Below are 22,853 nucleotides of genomic sequence, written 5' to 3' on the forward strand. Positions count from 1 at the left end.
GCTAGTGATCAATGAAAGGGAGTGGTAAGGGGTATAGAAAAAAAATACAGAAAACAAAGGCTAAAACATATTGTATAGATGAAAATACCAGCAGTCAATGAGAGGGAGGGGTAACGGGTATGATTTGTATGAGATTTTTCTTTTTTCTTTTTATTTCTTTTTCTGAATTGATGCAAATGTTCTAAGAAATGATCATTGTAATGAATATACAACTATGTGATGACATTGTGAGTTATTGATTATACACCAAGAATGGAATAGACGTATGGTAAGAATGTTCATGTTTCTATGTTGTTATGTTTAAAAAAAAAAACCACACAAAACAGAGGTCATGGGTCCCAAACAATTCTGAAAGCCAGCAGGGAAAACTCCATTAAATTTCAAGGTCTGAGAGTCATCTATGGATTGCTGTTTTGTCCTCCGCGCCTGATAGAGCAGGACTTGTGTAGTGGCCATGCTGTCTCTGAACACTGGGATGAAGGTCCCACCTCTCCAAGCATCAGCATAGTGGTCACGTGCTCCACAAACCCCGGGACACAGGCCCCACCCTCTCTGAGCAATTGGGTGACAGCATTCTTCCTGAACAGCGGGGCAGAACCCCCCCCCCCCCCACTCCAAGCACATGGGTAGACCCCTTTCCATGCACTTGGGTGGGCCCCCTTTCTTGACCCAAGGAGATATGTTTAGTCCAGACCTGGGTTTCCATGGTTCTGCCCTTGAATTCATTCTTCCTTCAAATCATCCCTTCTCTGTCCCTTTTAGTCCAGGCTGGCAGTACAGATTTAAGAACAAAAAAAAAACTTGTTGAGTTTTCATGTAGTTCTTGGGGATCCAAACTATCAGACAAAAGGACTTTCCACAGATCGTTCCTGCATAACTGCATTTCCAGTCCTGACTTCCACTGAAATGGCTGACTGGATCTATGATGGCCAGAGCCTTTCCCATTGTTGCTTGGCAAATGGTGGCATTATACATACTATGAATAAATGAAGACACTTCCTTTTGGGATTTCATGAGTTGGGCATAACCATCTACAGTTGACAAAGTACTTTCCCATCTATTCTCTGTATTGCTCACCCATTGTGAGGTATCTATTATCAAGCCCTTACAAATTAAGGATTAACAGTTAGGTGAGGCAGTCCATGCAGTGGTAAATTATTTCAACTCAGGACTACAACTGGGTTCAAATTCCAGCTCTGCCACTTACTGTTTGTAGTGTTGGACCAACACTTGACTTGACTATGCTCAGTTTCCTTATTTATCCAGCAAACATTCATTAAGCATTATATATTCTTTTCTAGAATCTGAGAAACAGCCATATGCAAAAAAGACAACTTGCGTGGCTCAGCAGCAGAGTTCTTGCCTGCCATGCCGGAGCCCCGGGTTCGCTTCCCGGTGCCTGCCCATGAAAAAAGACAACTTGCTGCCCTCACGAACCTTACATTCTAGAGTGGGTTGCAGGTAGTCAGAAAGCAGCAAAATGTAGTTAGATGCGTAAATTAAACGGTGCTGTTAAGAAGAGAAAGTGTGAACTAGGGAGTGAGGGTAAGGAGTGTGCTTTATTAGGGGGTGGGGATTGTTGCAATTTTAGAAAAGAATGTTCTAGGTAAGGGTTCCTTAAGAAGATAGCCTGTTTAAAATGGGGCTCTGGTGTCTGTTTCTCAGGACTGGTGAGGATTTAAGAAGGAGATGCACAGACTCTTAGAAAATTTTCAATGGGTCTAAACTGGACCCACGATACCTCAGTGGAAAAGAGGCCCACCCAAAGCTCAAGGAGAGGGAGAACTTTGGGCACCCCGGAACTTTCCTAGCGGTGGAACGTTGATCGGAACGGACCTTTACTTTGACAGCGACGCGCGCTCGGTGGTAGCAACGACGGAAGACGGTGCGTGGGACCGGGGGTGGGGTTAGTGGCGGAAGTGGTTTCTTCGCCTCTGGGCGCCCGGGAAGATGACGCTTCCCGTGTGGCGGTGTCTTTGGTTCGGCCTGTGCGGCCTCCTAGTGGAACAGGCGGAGGCCCCGAGCCCGGTGGAGCCGCTGGAGCGGAGCCGGCCGTATGCGGTGCTACGCGGGCAGAACCTGGGTGAGCGGCCGCGGGCGCCGGGGTCAGGCCGGAGCTTGGGGCACGCTGGCAGGGTGGAGGGTGGAGGCGTGTGTAAGGGAGTGGGGTGCTGATGGGACCTCTCAGGGAGACCCGCTACCCTCTCCCGGAAGGCCTGGGCTTTTCCACAGATGCGCTCGGTATATGTTTGTTGCATGGGGGTAGGGTGACCTGGGGCTTAGTCTGGACTTCCTCCTCTCTGGCCGTGCGGACCTGGCTGGGCGACAATGCGTAAAATATACCCTCTCCTCTTTCCTAATGAAACCAATAGTAACCGAATAGTAACAGTAATTGACATGTGTTGAGCATTTATTGTATGTCATATGTTATGCTAAGCATTTTATATACGTGATTTCATTTGTCCTTCACAATAATTGAATGAGGAAAGATTTTACAAATATGTAGTGAAGCTCGGAGAGGTGACTTTCATTTGTTCAGGTTACACAGTTAAGTAGTAAAGCCGATATTAGAACCTAGGTTTTGTGGGGTTTGAAGCTTATACCTTTTGGGAAGACCTTTTCAATTATGAGAAGAAAAAACTATTTACACACACACACACACACACACACGCTCACGCATACATACATACATATGTATGTATGTGGCTGTGGAAGGAGCCCTGGAGCTTAAAGCTCAGGGAACTTTATAATAAATTTGCCTTTCTTCCACCAAAGTCTTTCCTTTTCACTGTACAGCCTTGTTACTTCTTTATATCCACACAGTTGCTACATAATACCATTTCCGGATTATCCTGACTCTGTGAAGTCAGTATCTGCCGTGTATTGACCACTTGCTGTGTACCTAGTACTCTGCTAGGTGGTTTCTACACATTATCCCGATTAATCCTTTGATCAGGGTTTCCCAGCCTCAGTACTACAGACATGTTGGACCAAATGACTGTTTGGGGGACGCAGGGGAGTGGGGGGTGATGTATGTGTTTGTGTGTCTGTCCTGTACATCATAGGATGCTTAGCAGCGTCTTCAGCTTCCATCCTCTGGATGCCAGGCACACCCTCCCTCTCACCCTCAGCCGGGATAATCAGATTATCTCCAGACATTCTCATATGTCCAGCTGGGACAAGTTAGTCCCTGCTCCAAGACAGCTGCTCTAAAACTAACACAAAGGGTGGTTAGTCTGTGGACCACTGTGGGTCCTTACTGTTAGTTTGCAGAGAGATGAAATTACAGAAATTGAGAGTAAGTGGTTAGAAATGTAAAAGTTTGGCATTGTTGCAAGATCCAAGCAAGTAGAATTCTGCTGTGGGTGTGGTCAGCGTGGCATACTTTCTCTGCAGGTGAACTGAGCTGCACTAGTCTTGCATAGTCGGATCGTGGTCTGGGATGGACTAGAAATTTTTTAAATTAGTCCTTTACCAGAGAGTTTGAGAAACACCACCCCAGACGATCTTGTACAGTGGATCCATTTTTACCAAAGAGGTAACAGAGAGAGAGAGACTGAGTGAATTACATAAGGTCACACAGTCTGGTGTCACCCCAGTATTCAGCATGAAGAAACTCTTGTAAGATGGGTTTCATTTGCTCCATTTTATAGATGCAGAAAGTGAGGCTCCACTATGAGCAGTGACCATAGGATGGTCTGAAATAGGAGTTTAAAATCCTACCTGGGCCAATCATTCATAACAAGGTGCTGGAAGAGGTAAAAAAGGTGAGGAGTTGGAGAGTTTATAGCTAAATGGATAGCCGTCCAAACAGTATATTGTGTACTTAATGACTCATGGTTTTAAGTCCTTTAAAAATTTTTTTTCACTAGCTCTAAAACAGAGCCTCCAAAAATTTGTATGTTTGTTGGTTCGTTGTCTTTCAAATTTTTTTAAAGCAGGTTTCCATCCCCCAATTCCAGTCCCCTGCATTTCTGCTTTGGGCATTTTTGTTTTATTTTAAAGAATCCTTGCAAAACACAAGAAAATGGTTAAATGGAATAAGACAGCTTTTTAAGTCCAGTTGCAGTCAAAACCTTAGAAACTCATGGAATTCAAGGCTTTGAAAAGTAGGGCAGGTATTTAGTTAACAAGAGTTATTTGGGGAAATGACATTTAGTTCATATAAGTCAACAGAGACCTTTAAAATTACTTCTGGTCTTTTGGAGTTATGACACTATTCTGTCACCTTCTCCCCCCACCCCACCCCAAGATAATCTTTCTTTATGGTCAGATTTTTAATAACATACTGGGTCGAGCATGAGAGGGTGGGCAGAGGTTCACAGATACCCCGGAATTACCGGTTTAAATAAAACTTTGGTGAGAATGTGATTTTTTCAGAGAAATAACAAACATTCTGGAGAACCATGGTTAGGTCCCAGTTGGAACCTGGAACAGGCCCACGTACTTAGAAACACCAAAGCATGCATTTCTTTGTTTAAGGTAGCATTGTTCGAAATGCTTCCCGAGTTCTCTGAGACAGTCACAGAATTACAGTTGGGCATCATGCTGCTGTGGAGTGACTCTTTTGACAGGTTGCTGGGTTAGATTAGTAGTTTACAGCCCCAGGCCCTTATAATCGTGTACAACCAGAGCTCAACTTGTGTTATAACTTTTAGATCCCGTTTCTTACCCGAGCAACTTAAAAATATTGTATGTGAAATTTACTCTAAAACATGTCATAGGTTTGCAAAGTTGGTTGTTTCTTTGATTGGAAGACCGTTGTCCACTCTGGCCCCATTTCCTGCCTCTCTACCCTTCACTTCTAACCCTTTCACATCAGCTGTGCTTGCCTCTTTTCTCCTCATGGAACCTGTTAGGTTTGTTTTGGCCTCAAAGCCCTTCATTTGTGGATCATGTGGCCTGCAGGGCTCTCCCCCAGATTTTCGCGTGGCGGGCTCCTTCCTTCAGCTGGGTTTCAGCTTGTGTGTCACCTCTTCAACTGCCTCCTTGACCTTGTCTAACATTGTCCATCCTCCCCCATTGCTATCACATTTTAAAAAGTGGTTTTCTTCACAGCACTTTAAGCTATGTGAAATGCTCTTACCTGTTGACGTTTCTCTCCCCCACTTACCTGGGGATATCCCAACAGCAGAGACCCTCTGGATCTGTTCACAGCTGCTTCCTCTGCGCCTGGCAAAGTGCCTGACACTGAGTGGCATGTGGTAATTCATGGTTAGATGAATGAGTGACAGACCTGAAGCTGCCACTAGGAGGTAACCTGTTTTCCTTTTGCAGTGTTAATGGGAACCATTTTCAGCATCCTGCTGGTGACCATGATCCTTATGGCATTTTGCGTCTACAAGCCCATTCGGCGTCGGTGACAGCCAAACAAGCATGTTCTTCTGCAAGCATTTGGGAACAGGATAAGTTGTATTGCACATTGGCCAGTGAAGAAGTTGAAATGAGAACTTCCTGCTTTAAAATGACATTTGGTCTGAACATTTGGTAAACTAACGGTTTAGAAAAACCATCTAGTAGCAATTATGTTTTCCTAACACTGTAATGCAAAGAATTGACCAGTCTGTTCTTCATTGTTTCTTTTTATACCTGGCTGTACTTGTTAAAAGTAAGATCTGAAGTGCCAAGGTTCAGTGTAATGACGAAGTGCTCATTAGAAAAATGTGTAAACATGGGAACCTGTGTTTGTAAGAACTGCTCTGGAAAGGAGTATGTTTCAAACATAACTAATGTTTGAAAGTGTTAAGAAGTGGAAGACTTACCATGTAGATTCCCTGTTTAAGAATCATTTAGTCACAAGACAGTAAGGATCACAAATATGTTTAATTAAACACAGTTGCCCTAAGAGTGCTCTGGCTGAAAATCAGTGCCAGCTATGGGGAACCTTCACTGCCCTGCTGCACTCAGCTCTGGCCTGGGCTGTGCACTCCCTGTTGAAGCATAGACGGTATTGCCATGAGCACCCTTGGGCTAGAGAGCTCTGGGGTTGTACCCGAACTGTCACTGATTAGCCCATCTGAGAAAGAACTGCTTCCTGCGCAAACACAACCTCCCTCTACTGCAGTTAAGTCTTTCCAGCCCACGGCCTAAAAATGTAGTAGCTTTTCAGATTTGGAGTTTAAAAGAGTCTGAGCAGGAACTCCTTTCAGCCCTGGGTGTGAAGGGCTCAGCTAAGGGAAGTGTGTGTTCACCATGCATGGCAGGGTGGCAGATGGGTATATGTTTACACAAATCTAATTTCAACTTTGAAAATGCTGCTTTTAGTTTTGCACTGTTATTGAACTGGATTTTCCCCCAATTGAAATGATGCTTTTGTACTTCTTACAAAGTGGTTGTCAGTATTTATTTTAAAGGTGCTATATTTAATTTTGTCTGTTACTAAACTGAAATGCTTATCTTGTGCTCCATACGAGCACAGAATTGTTTGTTAATAGTCTGCTCTTAATATGAAATAATTGGTGTGGGATCCTGTTAGACTTCAGGATTTCATTTGTAATCCTATAACATTGAGCCACTGAAATGTTCACTGTTGTGCTTTTGAGCAAAATGTCAATTAAAATTAAATTAAAATCATACGTGCTGTTTTATTCCTAACAATTATCTCCAAGAACTTAAAATGCAGCTACTTGTTTGAATCTGATCTAATCTCTTAAGGCAGCACTCTCTAGTAGATTTTCAAACTAATATGTGAAGTAGCCAAGGTAAGGTATAGTTTCAGAAAGCAGCAATAATTGTCTAGTTGGACTGCATTCTTGTCCCAGCTCCAAGTATAAACAGGCTTAACTTCTCTAGCTCCCAGTTTTCCCATCTGTAAAATGGTGATATATACATACTTTATCTTTCTTAATTATTGAGAAGATCAAATGATATGAAAGTTAACACAAATGAAAGGTAGAAAAGTTTATGGTTAATAATTCAAGGGAGGAGGAGTGAGTAGGATGCTGAAAGACACAACTTTGTGAGCAGAGTCCCAGGAGTGCACGTTCTCATTTAGGTGGAATGCTGCGTTTTGATATGCTCCCCCATATATATTGCCAGGTTTAGAACTTAAAAAGAAAACAGTAAAAACACATCAAGTCCATAAGCTATGTGAGTTACTGCTGGTCCAGTAATCACCAGCTAGATATGTTGATCATGTTCCAGTTTTCTAATACAACCTTGCAATATTGTTATTCCACACAGAAATTCAAAAGTCAGTCCATCTCTTCACTCCAATTTTATCGTCAGTTCAGTATGAGAGATTTCAAATTTAAAGTAAGACAAAGAAACTTTGTGTGAAGAGACTTATTACAGAGGGATGAGTAAAGATGAAAATGGCAGTTCTGTGAGAGTGAGAAGTATGCACCAGAGGCTGGCTTACATCTTTAGGTCTTTAGGGAAAGACGGGAGCCCAACTCTAGACTTAATATTCTGATCTGTCACAGAATATCACCATGTACCCAAATGAACACATTCAATTAATTTTATTAAATTAATTTTCTTTAAATTTGAGATTAGAGCAGACTTTTCAGGTTCCTTGACACCTTATGTTATGGAGTATGATGTGACCAGCTTGCTTATAGAGAGAGCCAGGAACTACTTACTCCCTTGTATTGTTTTATATGCATAAAATGCTCAATTAAAGTTTGCTACTGATATTGGGCCTCTGAAGTTTTAATGAACTTAAAGAAACGATTAGTTTTTCTTTTAATTAAAATATCCACAGATATTCCATGTTTTTACCTAAGAAGAGTAACAGATTTCTTTGTAGTGTTCTGGTGGCTGAAAAGTGTTGGTATTTACTTTCCCCTAAAGCATAGCAACTCCTCCACATCTTACCAGAAACACTGCAGCCTCATTTCTCCTACCCAATCTTTACTGGCCCCTGCCTTTGTTTTGATACTAATATACTTAAGTATAGGATAACTCTGGAAGCCATAATTATCATCGGAACTTCTAAGAACAGCTTCACAAAGTACTTTGGCTTCGAAGGAGAGAGCATGTTCACTCAGAAAGAGCTTTGATGGGACTTCTTTTACTCTACAAGAAAGTTTGCCTCTAGCAGTAGGGCTGCAGAGGTATCCCAGAGCAGCCCTAGCGCTGGCTTGCTTTTAGTTTCTGTTTGAAACAGTGCTGTGAGGCATGAGGACGGTGTAACTTGGATGGGAAGGCTGAGAGGAGCATGTCACCTCTATCCAATCTACAGCTGAGTCATGTGAGGGCACAATCATGTTCCACGAACATTCTTGCTCTTAACAGGAAGTGTGTTTCTGTATAGTAACAAGAAAAAACAATGTGATAAAGGGGGAAAAAAGACTCAAGAACATCAATAATATTGTACGAGCACCCTCTAAGGAAGCAGTCTTTATTTGCATTTTAAGAGTGAACACATTTATGAAAAATGCTGTAACAGGTTGACACAGTGCTCAGTCCCTTTTTAACCTACTGCCTGGGGAGAAAGTCAAAGACATTGGGAAGCCAGGCCATGGAATGCAAACATAGAAATAACCTGTGGTTCACCTTAGTGAGTAAACAATGTGGCCTAACTGGCAGCCATACTCAAGAAGCATCTTTGCTCAAGGTAAGCATCAAGTAAACAAAATGCCACGCTGCATATTTGGAATAAATGTGATGCTGCATATACTGGCCTTGTGTACACAGAAGGAACTTTGGTCAGACCGTAAGAAAAAGGCAGATGACTATGAAGTTATGAAGGCAGATGAATTCTTTGTAACTAGGAACACTATAACTGGCAACACTAACTATATGATTCAGACATTAACTGGAACTGTTGTTTCTTTTTCTCTTCCCATCCCAAAAGAAGCACAACAGACAGGAAATAGATGCAAAATGGAGGAAGATATTGTTTACCAGGTTATCTCAGTGCAGCCTGTGGGAGTGAATACATGGGCAGAGTGAAGGAGCACTCAGCTGTACTCCACAGGGCTCTGTGTTGTGTGATGGTTATTTACAGAAGGGTTAGACAAAATAGTTGACTACTAAAGGTATCCAAAAAAGGCCTGAGAAAATCTGGTTAAAATGTATAACTTTGTATTGCTACTGATGGGAGTAGTCATTTTTATATCTTTTAAAAATAATAAAAAGATTCTGTTAAAAAATATATTTATCCAGAAAGATGTTGATTTAAACTCTAAAAAGCAATATGGAATCACCATTTTCCCTTTTGAATAAATAGAGCCATTGACTTCCGTTTTCAGTTCCCTTTCTAAATTCAAGTCCACCCCGTTCTCTCAAGTGAGACTAGGGCACGTAGTGGGTTCTTAGGTGTCTACATGGAAACCCTTCCCTGGAGAAGGTGTAGGCCACACTCCTGGTTTGGCTTTGTGCTGTCCCAGTATTTTGGCAGCTTACCCACTTCAAGAACGGCCGTGAATTCCCCTAACTGCTCCTTCAGGGACAGGATTAGCTGCCTTTGATTTAGCATGGAGGGAACTGCTCTCAAAGGAAATGCCTTTATAAATTCAAATCAGATCCCTTAAAAAGTGGAGTGAGGTTGTTTGAAACTATTAATGTTTTTTAAGGCTAAGGCAATATCTGTGATCATCTGTATATTCTAATTTGATAAATAGCTAACTGTAATCTAAAATAGATCCTGTACATATCTCCTCTTGAATTTTAGCTGGGGGTAGAAGGAATGGAGTAAGGTAGAGATGGAGGAGGCATAGTGACAGTGTTGTAGAAACCCTGTATAAAGGTAAGAATAAAGAGTAGATCAACACAGATTACCCATTTCTTTGGTGAATAATAAAGAAGTGTCACAAATTCTCATAAACCACTCTCTACAAAGGCTGCTGCTGCTCTCATATATAAAAGCACCCTGACTCTGCAATAACATTTCTTGTTATTACTCCTTGATAAAAATTAATCTACAAACCTGCCAGGATTGGGGTTTTTTGTTTAAAGCTGGTAGTAAAAATGTGGCCTACAAGCCAATACAGCTAATGGAAAGTGACGACGATGCTCTTCTCCCCTTAGCCTGGAGATGGGGCCTGTAACCCTGGCCCCTTCCCCACCAGGGAAGAGTCATGGATGGGCCTGGGAGTCCCTGGGCCTGCAGCTCTGCACGAAGACTGGAGCAGCTGCCATCTGCTCCATGACATACGCCCAGGTACAGTCCCTCAGGCCCCATCATGCTGGTTGACGCAGCACTCGTGCAGCCCAGAGCCTCTGCTTTGTGCAGCCCATGCATGGGTGGAAGGGCTTATTTCTCAGTGAGCGACAGCTGTAGGACTTGCTGGAGCTCTGCCTCCTCCTCCTGGAGCCGGAGCTCGCGTTCCTCCAGCTCTTTGGCAGAGAGCTCCATAGCCAGCTGCAAGTCACTATCAAAACGGCTTGTCTCACTTGGGGCACCAGGGCACAGACTTTCTGAGCTGGCGAGGAGACTCTCCTGGATGGCCCTGGGTTGGAGAAAGGGAGAAAAAAGAGACCCTCATCACCACCATCATTGTAGTAGCAGCAGCAACGACATTTCTTAACTGCTGAGTACATGCTGTGCCAAGTACTTAATGCATATGATGCCATTTATTCCCACATAACCCTGAGAAGGTGTTGGTGCTACATACAAGGGAGCAAACAGGCTCAGAGAGGTTAAGGAGCTTGCCCAGGATCATCCAGCTACTAAGTGATGGGGCTGGGAATTGGATTTGGATTTATTTTAAAGCGAAGACCAAGCTCTTCATCAACGAACTCCCATATATGCCTAAGTACAGGAAAAGGCTTTGTGAAACGAATCTTTCCTTTTTTTCCCCCTAAAAAAAAAAGATGTTCTACAAAAAAACAATCTAATCTCTGTACTTCTCCAAAGTGTCACCATCCTTAAAATGTATAAACTTCCCACTGGGACATCTCAACCCCTCCATTTTCTTCACAGAAAAATCAAACCAATCAGAAAACTTTACATAGTGTCTTCCTACAATAGCACTGACCTAGGAACTATTCAGCAATCCTATCACCCACTCCTGGTAATTCAGCTATCAAGAGTTTGTAGAGCTATTTTAATAAGTAACTGCTGCAAGAGGAAGCAGGAGATTTAACCCTTTATCAAGTGCCTCCTGCATGGCATGGTGCTGTGCACCTGCCCAGGTACTAATAAAGTGCTGTGTCAATGTTGGATTAATCATCAGAAGTCAAATCAATCACCTCTCATACTGGGCGTCATAAGCATGTGTCTGGCTGATTCCTCCATTCGAAGCTGGTCCTGAAACATCCTAAGAAAAGCAAATATAATGGCCATGAATACCTCTCAGAAGGAATAGGCATCATGTGGACAAGAAAATGAAAGCAGGAACAAAATTTAAAATATTTGCATGTAAATATTTTTACATGCACTCCAATAACAGCACTCCCTGAAAAACTAATAGGGGTTTGGGTTACCTTTTTAAAACCACATCTAAGTATTAGGTACAATACAGAACTCTGCTCATTATCAGTCACAACCTTTCATAGTTTGAATAAAACCAAACTATTAAAAACAGCTAACTTTGGGCTATTTTTTTGAATAACTATTCATTCCTATAAACTCTACTCTACAAATGGGAAATCAGAGGCTCAAGGATTAAGGGGCCTGCCCCTGGGTCACAATTAGCAGAAAAGAGATTTGAACTTAGACCCTCCAGGTTCAAAGCTGGCAATCAGCCCCCAGCACCATTCTGGCCTTTGCAACCTTGGGCAAATTTTAAATGAACAAAGCAAACAATACTTTTACAGCAAGAATAGAAACTGTAATTCAGTATTTGTCATGTTTTACTTTGGCTCTTCCCCTTGTCAAAATTTAGGGACAACAAGAGTTATGTAGCTATTGGCAGGGGGTAGGGGTTAGTAAGCTCACCTGCATAGGGGAAGGAAAAACATACTGGACTGACGGTGAAATCTGGGACTGGGTCTTATCCCAAGATGCTTCCCAAAGGGAATATGCCTGCTGTGGGGAGTATGGCCTTTCGACTGGCAGCCTCAGAAAAGTGAACAGGTCCAGAAATGAGTCTACAATGGTAGCCAGAGAACCCGTTGTCCAAGTTCTCAAGACTCAAGAATAAAGGCCAAAAATCTGAGCCAGTGGAGACTCCAGAGTGCAGGTACTGTCTGCAAAGCAGTCCCACCTGAGGTCAGGTGTTGAGGGTGCTTCAAAGAATTCCCAATGCCTGGCACGAAGCAAAGTACTCCACAAGTATCTGTTGAATGGATAAGGGCAGGAAAGGAAAACGGACAGCCAGAGTTCAGGATACACGAGAGGGCGGTGGAGGGAGAAACGGGCCTCAGCCTAGCAGGGTGGAGAAACCACAGGAGGGAGAGGCTGAGGGAGGGGACATGGGGGAAGAGAACCTAAGCTCTGGACTGTCCCCAGACAGATGAGGCCTAGAGAAAGAACCACACAGGAAGACAAGATGAAATGGTTCTTTCATCCGTCTGTCCTATCATTAGTTCTCTTAGCTAGAGGCACAAAGAGAGTCTAAAGAAATGACACCCTTTACAAGAGTATAAAACATTTAAGCAAAATTTGATGAGGGTAAACTAACATGAATGTACACTCTCAGTACTAGAAAATGATACAGCATGTGCCAAAAAAATACATGATTATTAGTCCCTCAGATGAATATGAGGAAAAGAAAAGTCTGCTGGGAGGCAACTTATGCAGGAGGCTAACCTGAGCTATGCAGATGATCTTTTATATGACAAGCTGTTGTAAAAAGAAAGGTGCCTAAAACACATTAGTCTTTATACATACCATGAGTATTTCAAAAACTGGGCCAAACCAGAGTGTAAAACCTTCCAAGCCTGACCATCGATTCTGATAAATGTACCTGGCTCCTGCTGGACTCCAGTAAGCTCTGCTGGATAGCAAACTGCATTATCTCATAATCTTCATCTTGCAAATGCATGTTTCTGCCATTGTCTTGAACATGGTAAGATTCAGGAATCTCAAACACAGATTGATCAACCTCAAATTCTGTGACCTGGGAAGCTGAAAGACAAAAGGCCACTGTCCAAGTTAACTACAATGAAGTTTCCACTCCAACTTTTTCTAAAAATTAAATGTGAGAAAATTGAAAAGATCAAAATGGTGATAATCAAGATTTGCTACCACGTGAGAGAGAATTTGTAAGAAAAAGTGCCAGAATACTGCTTTTTAATTTTTGCCTTGATTAAAAGAATTTTAATGCTGAATTAAATTAATGCATTACTCATAAAAAATAATACAGAAGACTATAAAGTAAAAGTGGAATTCTCCCTCTCACACACACATACGTTCTCCTGTTTCCAAATTCCAGAGGTAACCATTATGTTTTTGTGTAACCTTCCAGGAAGGTGATGTACATACGTACGTGTGGGTGGATACATATGTGTATATATATGTGTGTGTGTATATATTTATATATGTCCTTTTACTTTTTCCTTTTTTTTATTATTTATTTGTTTTTTGCATAAGCAGGCACCAGAAATCGAACCCAGGTCTCCAGCATGGCAGGCGAGAACTGCCTGCTGAGCCACCATGGCCTGCCCTACTTTTTCCTTTTTCATTATGAAATATAGTAAACATGCAAAAGAAAGTATATAAGATACCCATACTTCGTAAAATTGGCAATAACGAACCAAATGCCTGTCCTGGCCTAAGACATGCTATTGCACACATCACCCTCCTTAACATCAGTCCCTTCCTCCTCTCCGTACTTAGGTAAACATGTAACTTAGAACAGTGGTTATCACGGCCTTGCCGTTCTCTGGAGTTTTGCCACATCTGTATAATCTTAAACAATAGTTTGTTTTATCCTGTTTTTAAACTTAACATCAATAGCATCATACAGAATGTAGAATATTTTCTTCAAACTGGATTGTTTTTCATTCAACATTATGTTCTTGAGATTCACCAGTTTTGATTTATGTGGCTGTAAACTTTCATCTTCACTGTCTGTTATTCCATTGTATTAAGATGGTATGGTTAGTCCATTCTAATATCTCATGGCATTTGGGTTGTTTCCAGTCTTTTGCTATTATGAATGGCGCTGCCATACTATTAACAGCATCTCCCAAAGCCTGTATGCTTACATTTCTTTAGTTTCATGCATATAGATTTGCTAGGTCATAGGGTGTCCACATCTTCAATTTTACCATTTCTATACTATATTTACTATAATTTTAAGAAATTATACAAATTTACTGTCCCACCCAGAGTAGATGAATGTTCCTTTGCTGCACAGTCTCATGAGTACATAGTATTAGCTGGCTTTTTTGCCCATCTGCTAGTGTAAAATTGTATATCATTGTTAATTTTTAATTTTCTATTTTTTTCAATTTGAAGTATAATTTATTTACTATAAAAGGTTGTCTTTTAATTCACCATTCTAATAGAATAAAGGAGAAAAAACATATGATCATCTTAACAGTTGCAGAAAAGGCATTTGACAGAAGTCAATACCTGATGATTAAAGGAAAAAAACACTTTCAGCAAACTATGACTATATGGGAATTTCCTCAACCTGATAAAGGGCATCTACAAAAAATCTACAGCTACCATCAGTCTTATCAGTGAAACATATAAACCCTCCTCCTGCTAAGATCAGGAGCAAGGCAAGGACATCTACTCCCACCACTTTTATTCATCATTGTAGAGGAGGTCTGAGCCAGTGCAATAGGGCAAGAAAAAGGAACAAAAGGCTTACAGATTGGAAAGAAGAAGTAAAATTGCCTTTATTCGCAAACAACATGACTCCGTATATAGAGAAATCCTAAGAAATTTACAAAAAAGTTACTAGAAATAATAATTGATTTAGCAGTGTTATAAGATTCAAGGTCAATATACAAAAGTCAACTGCATTTCTATACACTAGCTATGAACAACTGGAAAATAAAATAAGAAAATTAATCCACTTATAATAGTATTTAATGGCAAAGGAACACATGGAGGGATTGTTTAAGTGTGACAGAAATGTTCCATATTTTGATTGTGGTAGAGTTTACATATGTCAAAATGCATCAGACTGTCACCTTAAAATGGGTGAATTTTATTGTACATACATTAAACCTCGATAAAATTGACTTTTAAGAACATGCTGTTTTTTTAATCCAAATGGCATCATACATATTCTACAGGTGGTTTTTTTAAAATTAATAATATACCTGCCTTTCATTCAACACAGAGATCTACTTCATAAGATACTCCAATTTAAAACTGAATAATTAGCATAATGACTAAATGTAGAACATTTTTAAATACCACAAATTCCAATTTTTTTTTACCTGAATCGGTCTGGGTCCCTTCCACATTTTGGGATATAGTTTCCTCAGCAGTGCTACAGCCATTAACATTTCCAAATGTAATCCGTGCATTTAAGACGTGAAATAATGGAATTTCTAACAAGATAAAAAGCTTTTATAAATACACTTTACTGAGTGTAATAATAGCTATCATTTACTGAGTGCTTACTATACAAGTTCCGTAGTAAGTTCTTTTAATAAGTATAATTTTATTTTATCTATATAACAACCCCTACCCCATTATACAGATGAGAAAACTGAGATTCAGAGAGGTCAACAGTTTATCCTAGATCCCAGTGAGTAAGTGACAGAGCCAGGATTCAAGGCTCATGAATACACAACCATCCAAAATTAAAATTGCTCATGAGTAATAGGTATTATACATGGTATCATGCTTACTACTTCACACCCTAAAACATATTTATGCATCAAAGGTTTCAACTGTGTTTCTCAAATAACTATCCAATTTGAAGTTATGTAAGTATGGTTTAACATTAAAACAATGAATGTGTCATATTTATATGCCTTTTTGTATCTGTCGGGAAATAAAACTGATGATTAAGGGTCTCCTAATTTTGATATACAAATCCCCAACCTGAACTAAGAATCATGACATTCTTTAAATCAAACCACAGAATAATTCTGACCTCCTCCACTGTATCTAGTATAAACTGCTTTCTGCCTAAAGTGCTACAAGTCACTGAAGCATATTTTATCTCCTGCAAAAAATCTCCAGCTGTTCCTGTGCTTTATTTGATGGTACCTATTTTGACCGGAAATCCAGGTGGGAATTCCAATTTGATGAAATCTCTCAGTCTTGCAAAGTGAGCACTGGTTCGGGCCATTAGGTCGATGATAGGAATGACCTGCTCCACAAGAGAGAGGGGAAACTCTTCACACATCCACAGCGTTGCTTTAAACCTGCAGGATTCGACAGAGAAGACACTACAGTCATCTCTACAGACAGGGAAACAAGTTTCCATATATGCAGTCGCTAGACACCACCAGCCTCCCCAATTATCTTAGCAGCTCTTCCTTCAGAGCTATGAAGAGATGAGAACCACAGATTCAGATCACTGCTATCTGGAAATCAGGGGAAATGTTCTGCATTACAACTATTCACTGCAACAGACTTAATTGAAAGCAAGTATGAAAAAATAAGATAGCTGGTGGAAACCATTTCATGGCTGACGCTTACTGGCAGTAAAGAAATAAGAAACTCTTATATCCAAACCATATTCTGTTTGGAAAAGGCTAATAAGATGGGTAAACTACCCTTAGCTTCCACCAGATAAAGTATTTAAAAATTATTTTTCAGGAAGGAATATTCTAGCAACAATAATGGAGTAGACAATGAAAATAATAAACATTGATTTTTAAAAACTTTTTTATTATATAGTATAGCATATATGCAAAGCAAAGAAGTAAAAAAGCAATAGTTTTCAAAGCACTCCTCAACAAGTTACAGGACAGATCCCAGAGTCCGTCATGGACTACCATACCATCCTCTCAGATTTTTCCTTCTAGCTGCTCCAGAATATGGGAGGCTAGAAGGCTTAATTATTTTTTTATCATCACAATCTACTTTTTTTCCTTTTTTTTTTTTGTGAAAAATATCATATATACAAAAAAGCAATAAATTTCAAAGTACAGTAACACAATTAGTTGTAGAATAGATTTCAACATTAATATTTATTATGGAAAAAAATTATTTTTTAAAGGAAAAGGGCAGAGGAATGACTGAACACAATACAATAAAAAAGCACAATTGCTTAAACAAATAAGAATGCCTAAGTTGAAAATGGCCACAGAAGTTCTCTTACTTTTGTGTTCTAATTGTCAGTTCTTTAGGCCTTCCTATGTCCCTGTCTTTCAGATCAAATTCTTCATTGAAATACTCGTCAGGCGTGATGGCTGTGGGGTTGTTCGCGGTGGCACATTCTGTGGTGAGGTCCTGTCGAGTCAAAACCCAGGGGAATTAGAAATGCCGAATTATGCTCCCAAGCGGAGGCCTCTGGCATGCCGTCTCGGAGGTAGATGCATTAACCAGCTACAGATCAGAAAGTTCTAGTCATTAACTTTAAGTTACTACATGGAACAAGAAAATCTATAAAGGTATGAGGTCAAGTCTAGTGGATTTCTCTATTTCAAAATCAGCAACTATTTCTCACTCTTTTTGTATTTTATCCCCACTTATAGAAAAGGAAGAGAAAAAAAATACAGAGCAAGAGAGGCAGGAATATTTAAAAGTATGTAAGATTTTGCAGTCTCAGGATTCGAGCTGAGCTGCCATTCTCTAGCTTGAGACACTGGAAAGGTCATTTCATTTTTCTGATCCTTAGTGACATCCATTGTAACAATGTTATACAATTATTTGAGGGTCATGTAAGAATAATGTTTGTTAAAGTGCTCTGTAAAAATATAAAGTTCTATACACTGTTTAAATTGCATTTTTATAGAGAGGACCTAGTTTTATAATGGATAAGAGAAAGAAAGTACCTGGTTTCTATAATCACTACCCCTCCTCTAGAATCCTTATTTTAAAAGGCTCACTCATCCAATTATCTTCCAAAAGAATATCTCAAATTCCAGATTGGGAGCACTCTTCAATTTTTTTCAAATAGGATGATCTGCTCATGATTCAGTAAATGCCATCACAAGTAAAGATGAGTCATTTCCTTTCACTAGACCATGCTGAAAGCTCACTGCTTCAACTTACCCCTTGAGCACCAAACTGATGTTCCACAGTTCCCAGCAAAGATTCCAGGGGATTCCGGTCCGCTACAGAGGGGAAAAAAAGTTTAATTTCTAATATTATTCCTAACTTGTAGCTATATAAAATTATTGTCATCATAGTTTAAAGTTTCTGATCCAGGCTATCAACATCAGGAAAACCTACAGTAAAGTCCTCCATTTTTAGACAGGCTGAATAAAACCGTACACAAGAAACACAAGCTAACTTATCCTTTATAGGACATGTTTTATTTAGGAGCTCTATACTAGATGGATAACAGATACAAGAATTAAAACAATACTAGAAAGAGTATGCACTTAGGAATGTGCCAGATCTGTACTACAGTTCACATAGCTGCTCACTACCCAGGTGTCTATGACAGGTCATTCCCATGGGCCTTACTTTCCTCATTTGGCAAGTAAGAGCAATGGTGGGATAGCGGTGGCTGTTAAAAATTACTGCATGCTTGCCACATACTGAGGGCAGTGTTCTAAAGGTTTGCATGTCATAACTCATCTAATCCTCTCTACAATTCTAAGGAAGGTCTGGTATCAACTTCATTTCACTGTTGAGGAAACTGAGGCAAAGGCCACAGAGCTGGCCGTTGGCACTGCTGGGCTATGGCAACAGCATATAGCAACACTTTGCTCGGCTCAGCACCCAAGTTCTGTCCAACTCTTACATCATGATAATTTGGGCTAAATCACTCATTCCACTGATAGAAAGTCTCCAAAATCTTTATCTATGGCTGAATCCAACAACTGTCCTTCATAAAACATAAAGAAGCCTTTGTGCACAGCTTTAACTACAACTGAAGCCAACTATGGGGAAACACCTCCAAGAATGAGTTAGAGTAAGGAAATTTTTATAAAAAGGAAGTTAGGGCGAGGATTAGTGCTTCTCGATCACATTAACCCAAAACTGAACAGAGCCAACCAAATCTCTCTCTAGGCTAAAAAATGGGGAAGCGGGCATGGGAGGGGATTACCTTTATATCTCTTTTTTTCTTCCTCAGTCAGATGTTCTGTCCGTATTTTTGTTATGACATTCACATTGTTTACCGTGTAAACCTTGAGAGATGTGTGCAAAGAAAACAGTGACATGGGGAATCAAAGCAAAAAATCAGCATAGCAAGAACAAAAATGCTAAAGCCCCCCCTCCAAAAAAACCCCAAATCTAGCAAAATAGAACTGAGGAATGGTTAGTGATCATTAGGATCCTTCAGAGAAAATATACAAACTATACAAATGCACTAGAGAAAGTTTACAAACTATACAAATGCATCAGCAGCTATTTTCCATATGAAAGTTTTAAATACAGAGGAGTTAACACGGTCCGGCTGTGTCTCCCTACTTGACTCCTCCTTGCTAAACAATCCTAAATAAATGTCCTGCAATTTAGGTTTCCCAGCTGGATTCCCATCATCCTAATCCAAACCTGTATCATGAACTTGTACTGATTTGTGGTCATCTTACACTACTGTGACTTAGACAGCCATCTGCTGGACAGAAGGAAAAAGAAACAAACACAAGGTTCTAACTCCAGCAAATCACTATTTAAAAGGTATCTTGTAATGTTGGCAAAAAAAAAAAATCATTTTAACTGTCAGAACAAATGCCGTTATCAAGGTTGACTGAAGAATACGGCAGTCTGGAAAATCAAATCTAATGTTTAAAGAGAATTAACTGTAGATGCCCCACATAGATTCCCGACATTCAAAGAAACAGGAAACACACTCAGCACCAGAAAAGCTATTTCTGAATGTCTCTTGCTGAGCGTGATATAATTTTTCTTTTGCTCAGAGGCCCTGAGGACCCTGCCATACATGGCTCCATCATATCGATCCCTGCACTACCGCGGGGCTAAAGAAAGGCCAGGAAATTGAGCTTTCCAGCTGACAAAATGCCAGATGATATGACTGACTATATTAGCTATTACTACATAGCTATTGCAACTGTATTTTTGAATTCCCTGATATCATAAAAATGGTTACAATTAGGCTGATTTAAAAAAAGCTACTTTACGCTATTTTTAAAAACTACTCAGGTTATTAAAAAAGCTGAGCAAGTATGTTAAGTCTAATCCTTTCTTATTTCTTTCTTTCTGTAAAGAATTAAACGAATGACTAGCTTGTCATTTCCACCAGGACAACTGGTGCTGTACCCATTTCTCTACAATACTGTTTCTCTTTGCCATATCTAGAGACCTCCGCAGGAGGTCAAATAAGATATAAATATTTCAAAAAGTCAAATAAGATAAAAATCCGAGTGAGAGACACATTAGACAATCCTTATTCCCCCAGAGCATCTTCATGGCACAGGTGCATGAAAAAATCTGAACAGACTCCTCATTTGCATAGAAGCTAAATAGCTATATTAAATCTTATTTTAAGAGTTTCCTTTTACCTTTGCTTCGTAACCATTAACAACTTCTGCTTTATCTGTTCTCCAGCCCCAGAATCCGGATTTAGTTCTGATAAAAAGTGAACACCACAAATTTCTACATGTACAACATGCCATTCAGATTTATCCCTGCAGCCTTTATAATTCTGTTCTGTCCTTCCCCCGGCCTAAGTTAGTGAAAGACACTTGGAAATTACGGTCCTTCTGTCCACAATGGCAGATGGCTTAAACACCCCCCACCCCACCCCCACAGTTATTAACCACCCCTGGCATGGAAAACCTCCTTTCTTGGCTTCTTTCCAAAAACTGCGAGCACAGGAGACAAAAGTGGTAACTGTTACTGGGCAGCTGCCCTTAAAGAAGTGAGTGAAGATGACCAGTGTCCCAAGGCTAGCCACAAGGTAGAGTCTGGGCCTGAGCATTTGTTGGGGTCATGAACTGTGGGCAAGGACATCAGTGGCATTATCTCCATACGCAGCTGCATCTCAGTCGAGGAATTCTTAGGACCACGAGGCACAGACCATCCTGCGCCTTGGAGAAAGTGGGAGGGGACAGGAACTCATCACGGTGGCAAGCCACTTGGAGAAGCCATTAATGCCTGCAAAATGGCTTATGAGTCACACATTTTATCAGGCCTGGTGCCGTAAGGGAAAAGGATGTTAAAAGCAGTTTTTCAGCCCAGCTGTTGATTCCAGCTTGTGGAACTGCTTTTAACATGGCCTAGTACTCCCGCAGCAGCTGCAGCTTTGGTAAAGTGCCCAAAAACCCAGTTATTTAACTCAACCTGGAAAGTATGTATAGGAAGCACAAGCAGCCAAGAGGCCCTGAGTCGTTTTCACAAAGCAGCTCGCCCTGAGAAACACTACCGCTCACTCGGGAGCCCTGCCCAGCCCTGCCCTTTGTCTAGAACATGACATCCTAGCTCCACTGTGACTGCTGCACTTGGCCCTGCTGTGGCCCAACAGCTGCCTCTGATCGGACCCCCGCATGGAGCGCAAAGTCAGGCAGGAAGCTCAGGGAACAGTGGCAGTTTAGCCAGGTGACAGAGAATGCACATGGTTATTTGCATTTTATGTTTCAAAACAGTTTACTTTTCTTCTAATGGGATTTCATAACTGAAATCAGGCCAGATGGAGGATTATGAGTTTCACATGTGTATTATAGGCCATCAGATAAAGAAGAGACCAGAGCTTTAATTTTCCCATTAGTTGTCTACAATTAGGCACCATTACCCGGAGGGAAAGAGAGGAATCCCGAGGGAATTATACCAAATGCTAGCTACTTCCCACTCACGTTTCAGAGACAGAATAGCAACCTCTGGGGGAGGAGGGGGATGGGAAGTAGTAGCTTTAGGGACCGCACCTGACTGATTAATAAACCAGAGTCCCCTTTTAGTCGCCAGTAATTGAAAACTGGGACATTTATTTTAATTAACTAATTCAATCCTCAGTTCCTTAACTTTCACTTAAGTCACTTGATAACTTGGCCTGGGAAGTAACTGTTTCTGGCACATGGTCTTCGGAGGTGCCAAAGGATGACTCGCCTGCCCCACTCCAAACTTCAGGTGTGCTGAGAAAATGGAATTTCACTTTCATTCCAGGAACCATCGTGCCCCTCACTCGTCAACATCTGCTCTATCACAGTCCTGCCCATTCCATTTCCTTCTCCATTTCCAATCCCTGACAGCAGTTTAGTTCTATACCCTATTTTAAAACCCAGACTCTAACAACTCATTGGCTCTTGATTAACTTTACATTCAGAGGCATCTGAAGATGACAGGAGAATCCCTGCTTCCTCCTCTGTGAACACCTCTGAAGGCAGCACTTGGCAGGCACTGTGTTTGGAGACTGCTAAAGGATTTGAAGAAAGGCTCCAAGAGTGGCAGGAAATGTTTCCCTTGAGGTGGACAGAGCATAATCTTCCAGGGAAAAGAAAAATCTAAATTGCAACCAGAGAGAATATACTGACAGACCCAAAATTCATGGTGGGAAGGGCACTAATTTGCAAGCATTAAGCTCCAAGTAATGGATTAAAAGGACAAAATGGATAAAAATGACTACTATATAATGAGAGCGAGCCATACTTTCCAAACTTAATGAAATGAACACTTCCACCTCTAGAAAGCAAACCTCACACTTAAGAGTGGCTCAAATCCTTGCTCAGGGTATGGCAAGCACATTGCTCACACTTTTAATTCTGAGCAGCTGTCTTCCAGAAATTCTCTCTCACCAACTCACTGTCAGTTGCAAAAGGAGGGTTAACTTGAACCATCTGAAAACCCTGTAACCATATAAATACAAAATGTGCCTTAGTCCTCAGTACAAATGGAACATGCTATCATTTCCCATCTACCCTCTGCAGAGTAACAGCCTGTAATCATCACACTGTCTTCATAAATTACATTTAATAACAAGCCACAACTCAAGCAACTCTGCTGATGAACTGAAGGGAACAATGTCTCTTCTCCT

The 22,853-nt window shown here is 40.7% G+C and overlaps 2 protein-coding genes across 3 annotated transcripts in view; one reads left to right on the forward strand and one right to left on the reverse strand.

Moving 5' to 3' along the window:
* The first annotated feature begins 1,925 nt into the window (after positions 1-1,925).
* On the forward strand, positions 1,926-6,573 carry C5H12orf76 (chromosome 5 C12orf76 homolog). Its single transcript, XM_077160051.1, has 2 exons — positions 1,926-2,083; positions 5,278-6,573. Exons 1-2 carry the CDS (start codon positions 1,951-1,953, stop codon positions 5,361-5,363), a joined length of 219 nt encoding a protein of 72 aa, XP_077016166.1. The 5' UTR covers positions 1,926-1,950; the 3' UTR covers positions 5,364-6,573.
* Positions 6,574-8,707: 2,134 nt separating this feature from the next.
* ANKRD13A (ankyrin repeat domain 13A) overlaps positions 8,708-22,853 on the reverse strand; it is a 36,387-nt gene continuing 22,241 nt past the window's right edge. For both annotated transcript variants that reach the window (XM_077160053.1, XM_077160054.1), the window contains exons 7-15: positions 20,389-20,455; positions 18,972-19,053; positions 17,969-18,030; positions 17,073-17,203; positions 16,013-16,170; positions 15,232-15,345; positions 12,798-12,958; positions 11,140-11,207; positions 8,708-10,397 (exon numbers count right to left, since the gene is read on the reverse strand). In XM_077160053.1, the coding sequence (XP_077016168.1) occupies positions 10,202-10,397; positions 11,140-11,207; positions 12,798-12,958; positions 15,232-15,345; positions 16,013-16,170; positions 17,073-17,203; positions 17,969-18,030; positions 18,972-19,053; positions 20,389-20,455 (1,039 nt within the window). In that variant the 3' untranslated portion in view covers positions 8,708-10,201. The remainder of the gene's footprint in view (positions 10,398-11,139; positions 11,208-12,797; positions 12,959-15,231; positions 15,346-16,012; positions 16,171-17,072; positions 17,204-17,968; positions 18,031-18,971; positions 19,054-20,388; positions 20,456-22,853) is intronic.

The sequence above is a fragment of the Tamandua tetradactyla genome, chromosome 5, assembly GCF_023851605.1.
Source record: "Tamandua tetradactyla isolate mTamTet1 chromosome 5, mTamTet1.pri, whole genome shotgun sequence".
NCBI lineage: Eukaryota > Metazoa > Chordata > Mammalia > Pilosa > Myrmecophagidae > Tamandua > Tamandua tetradactyla.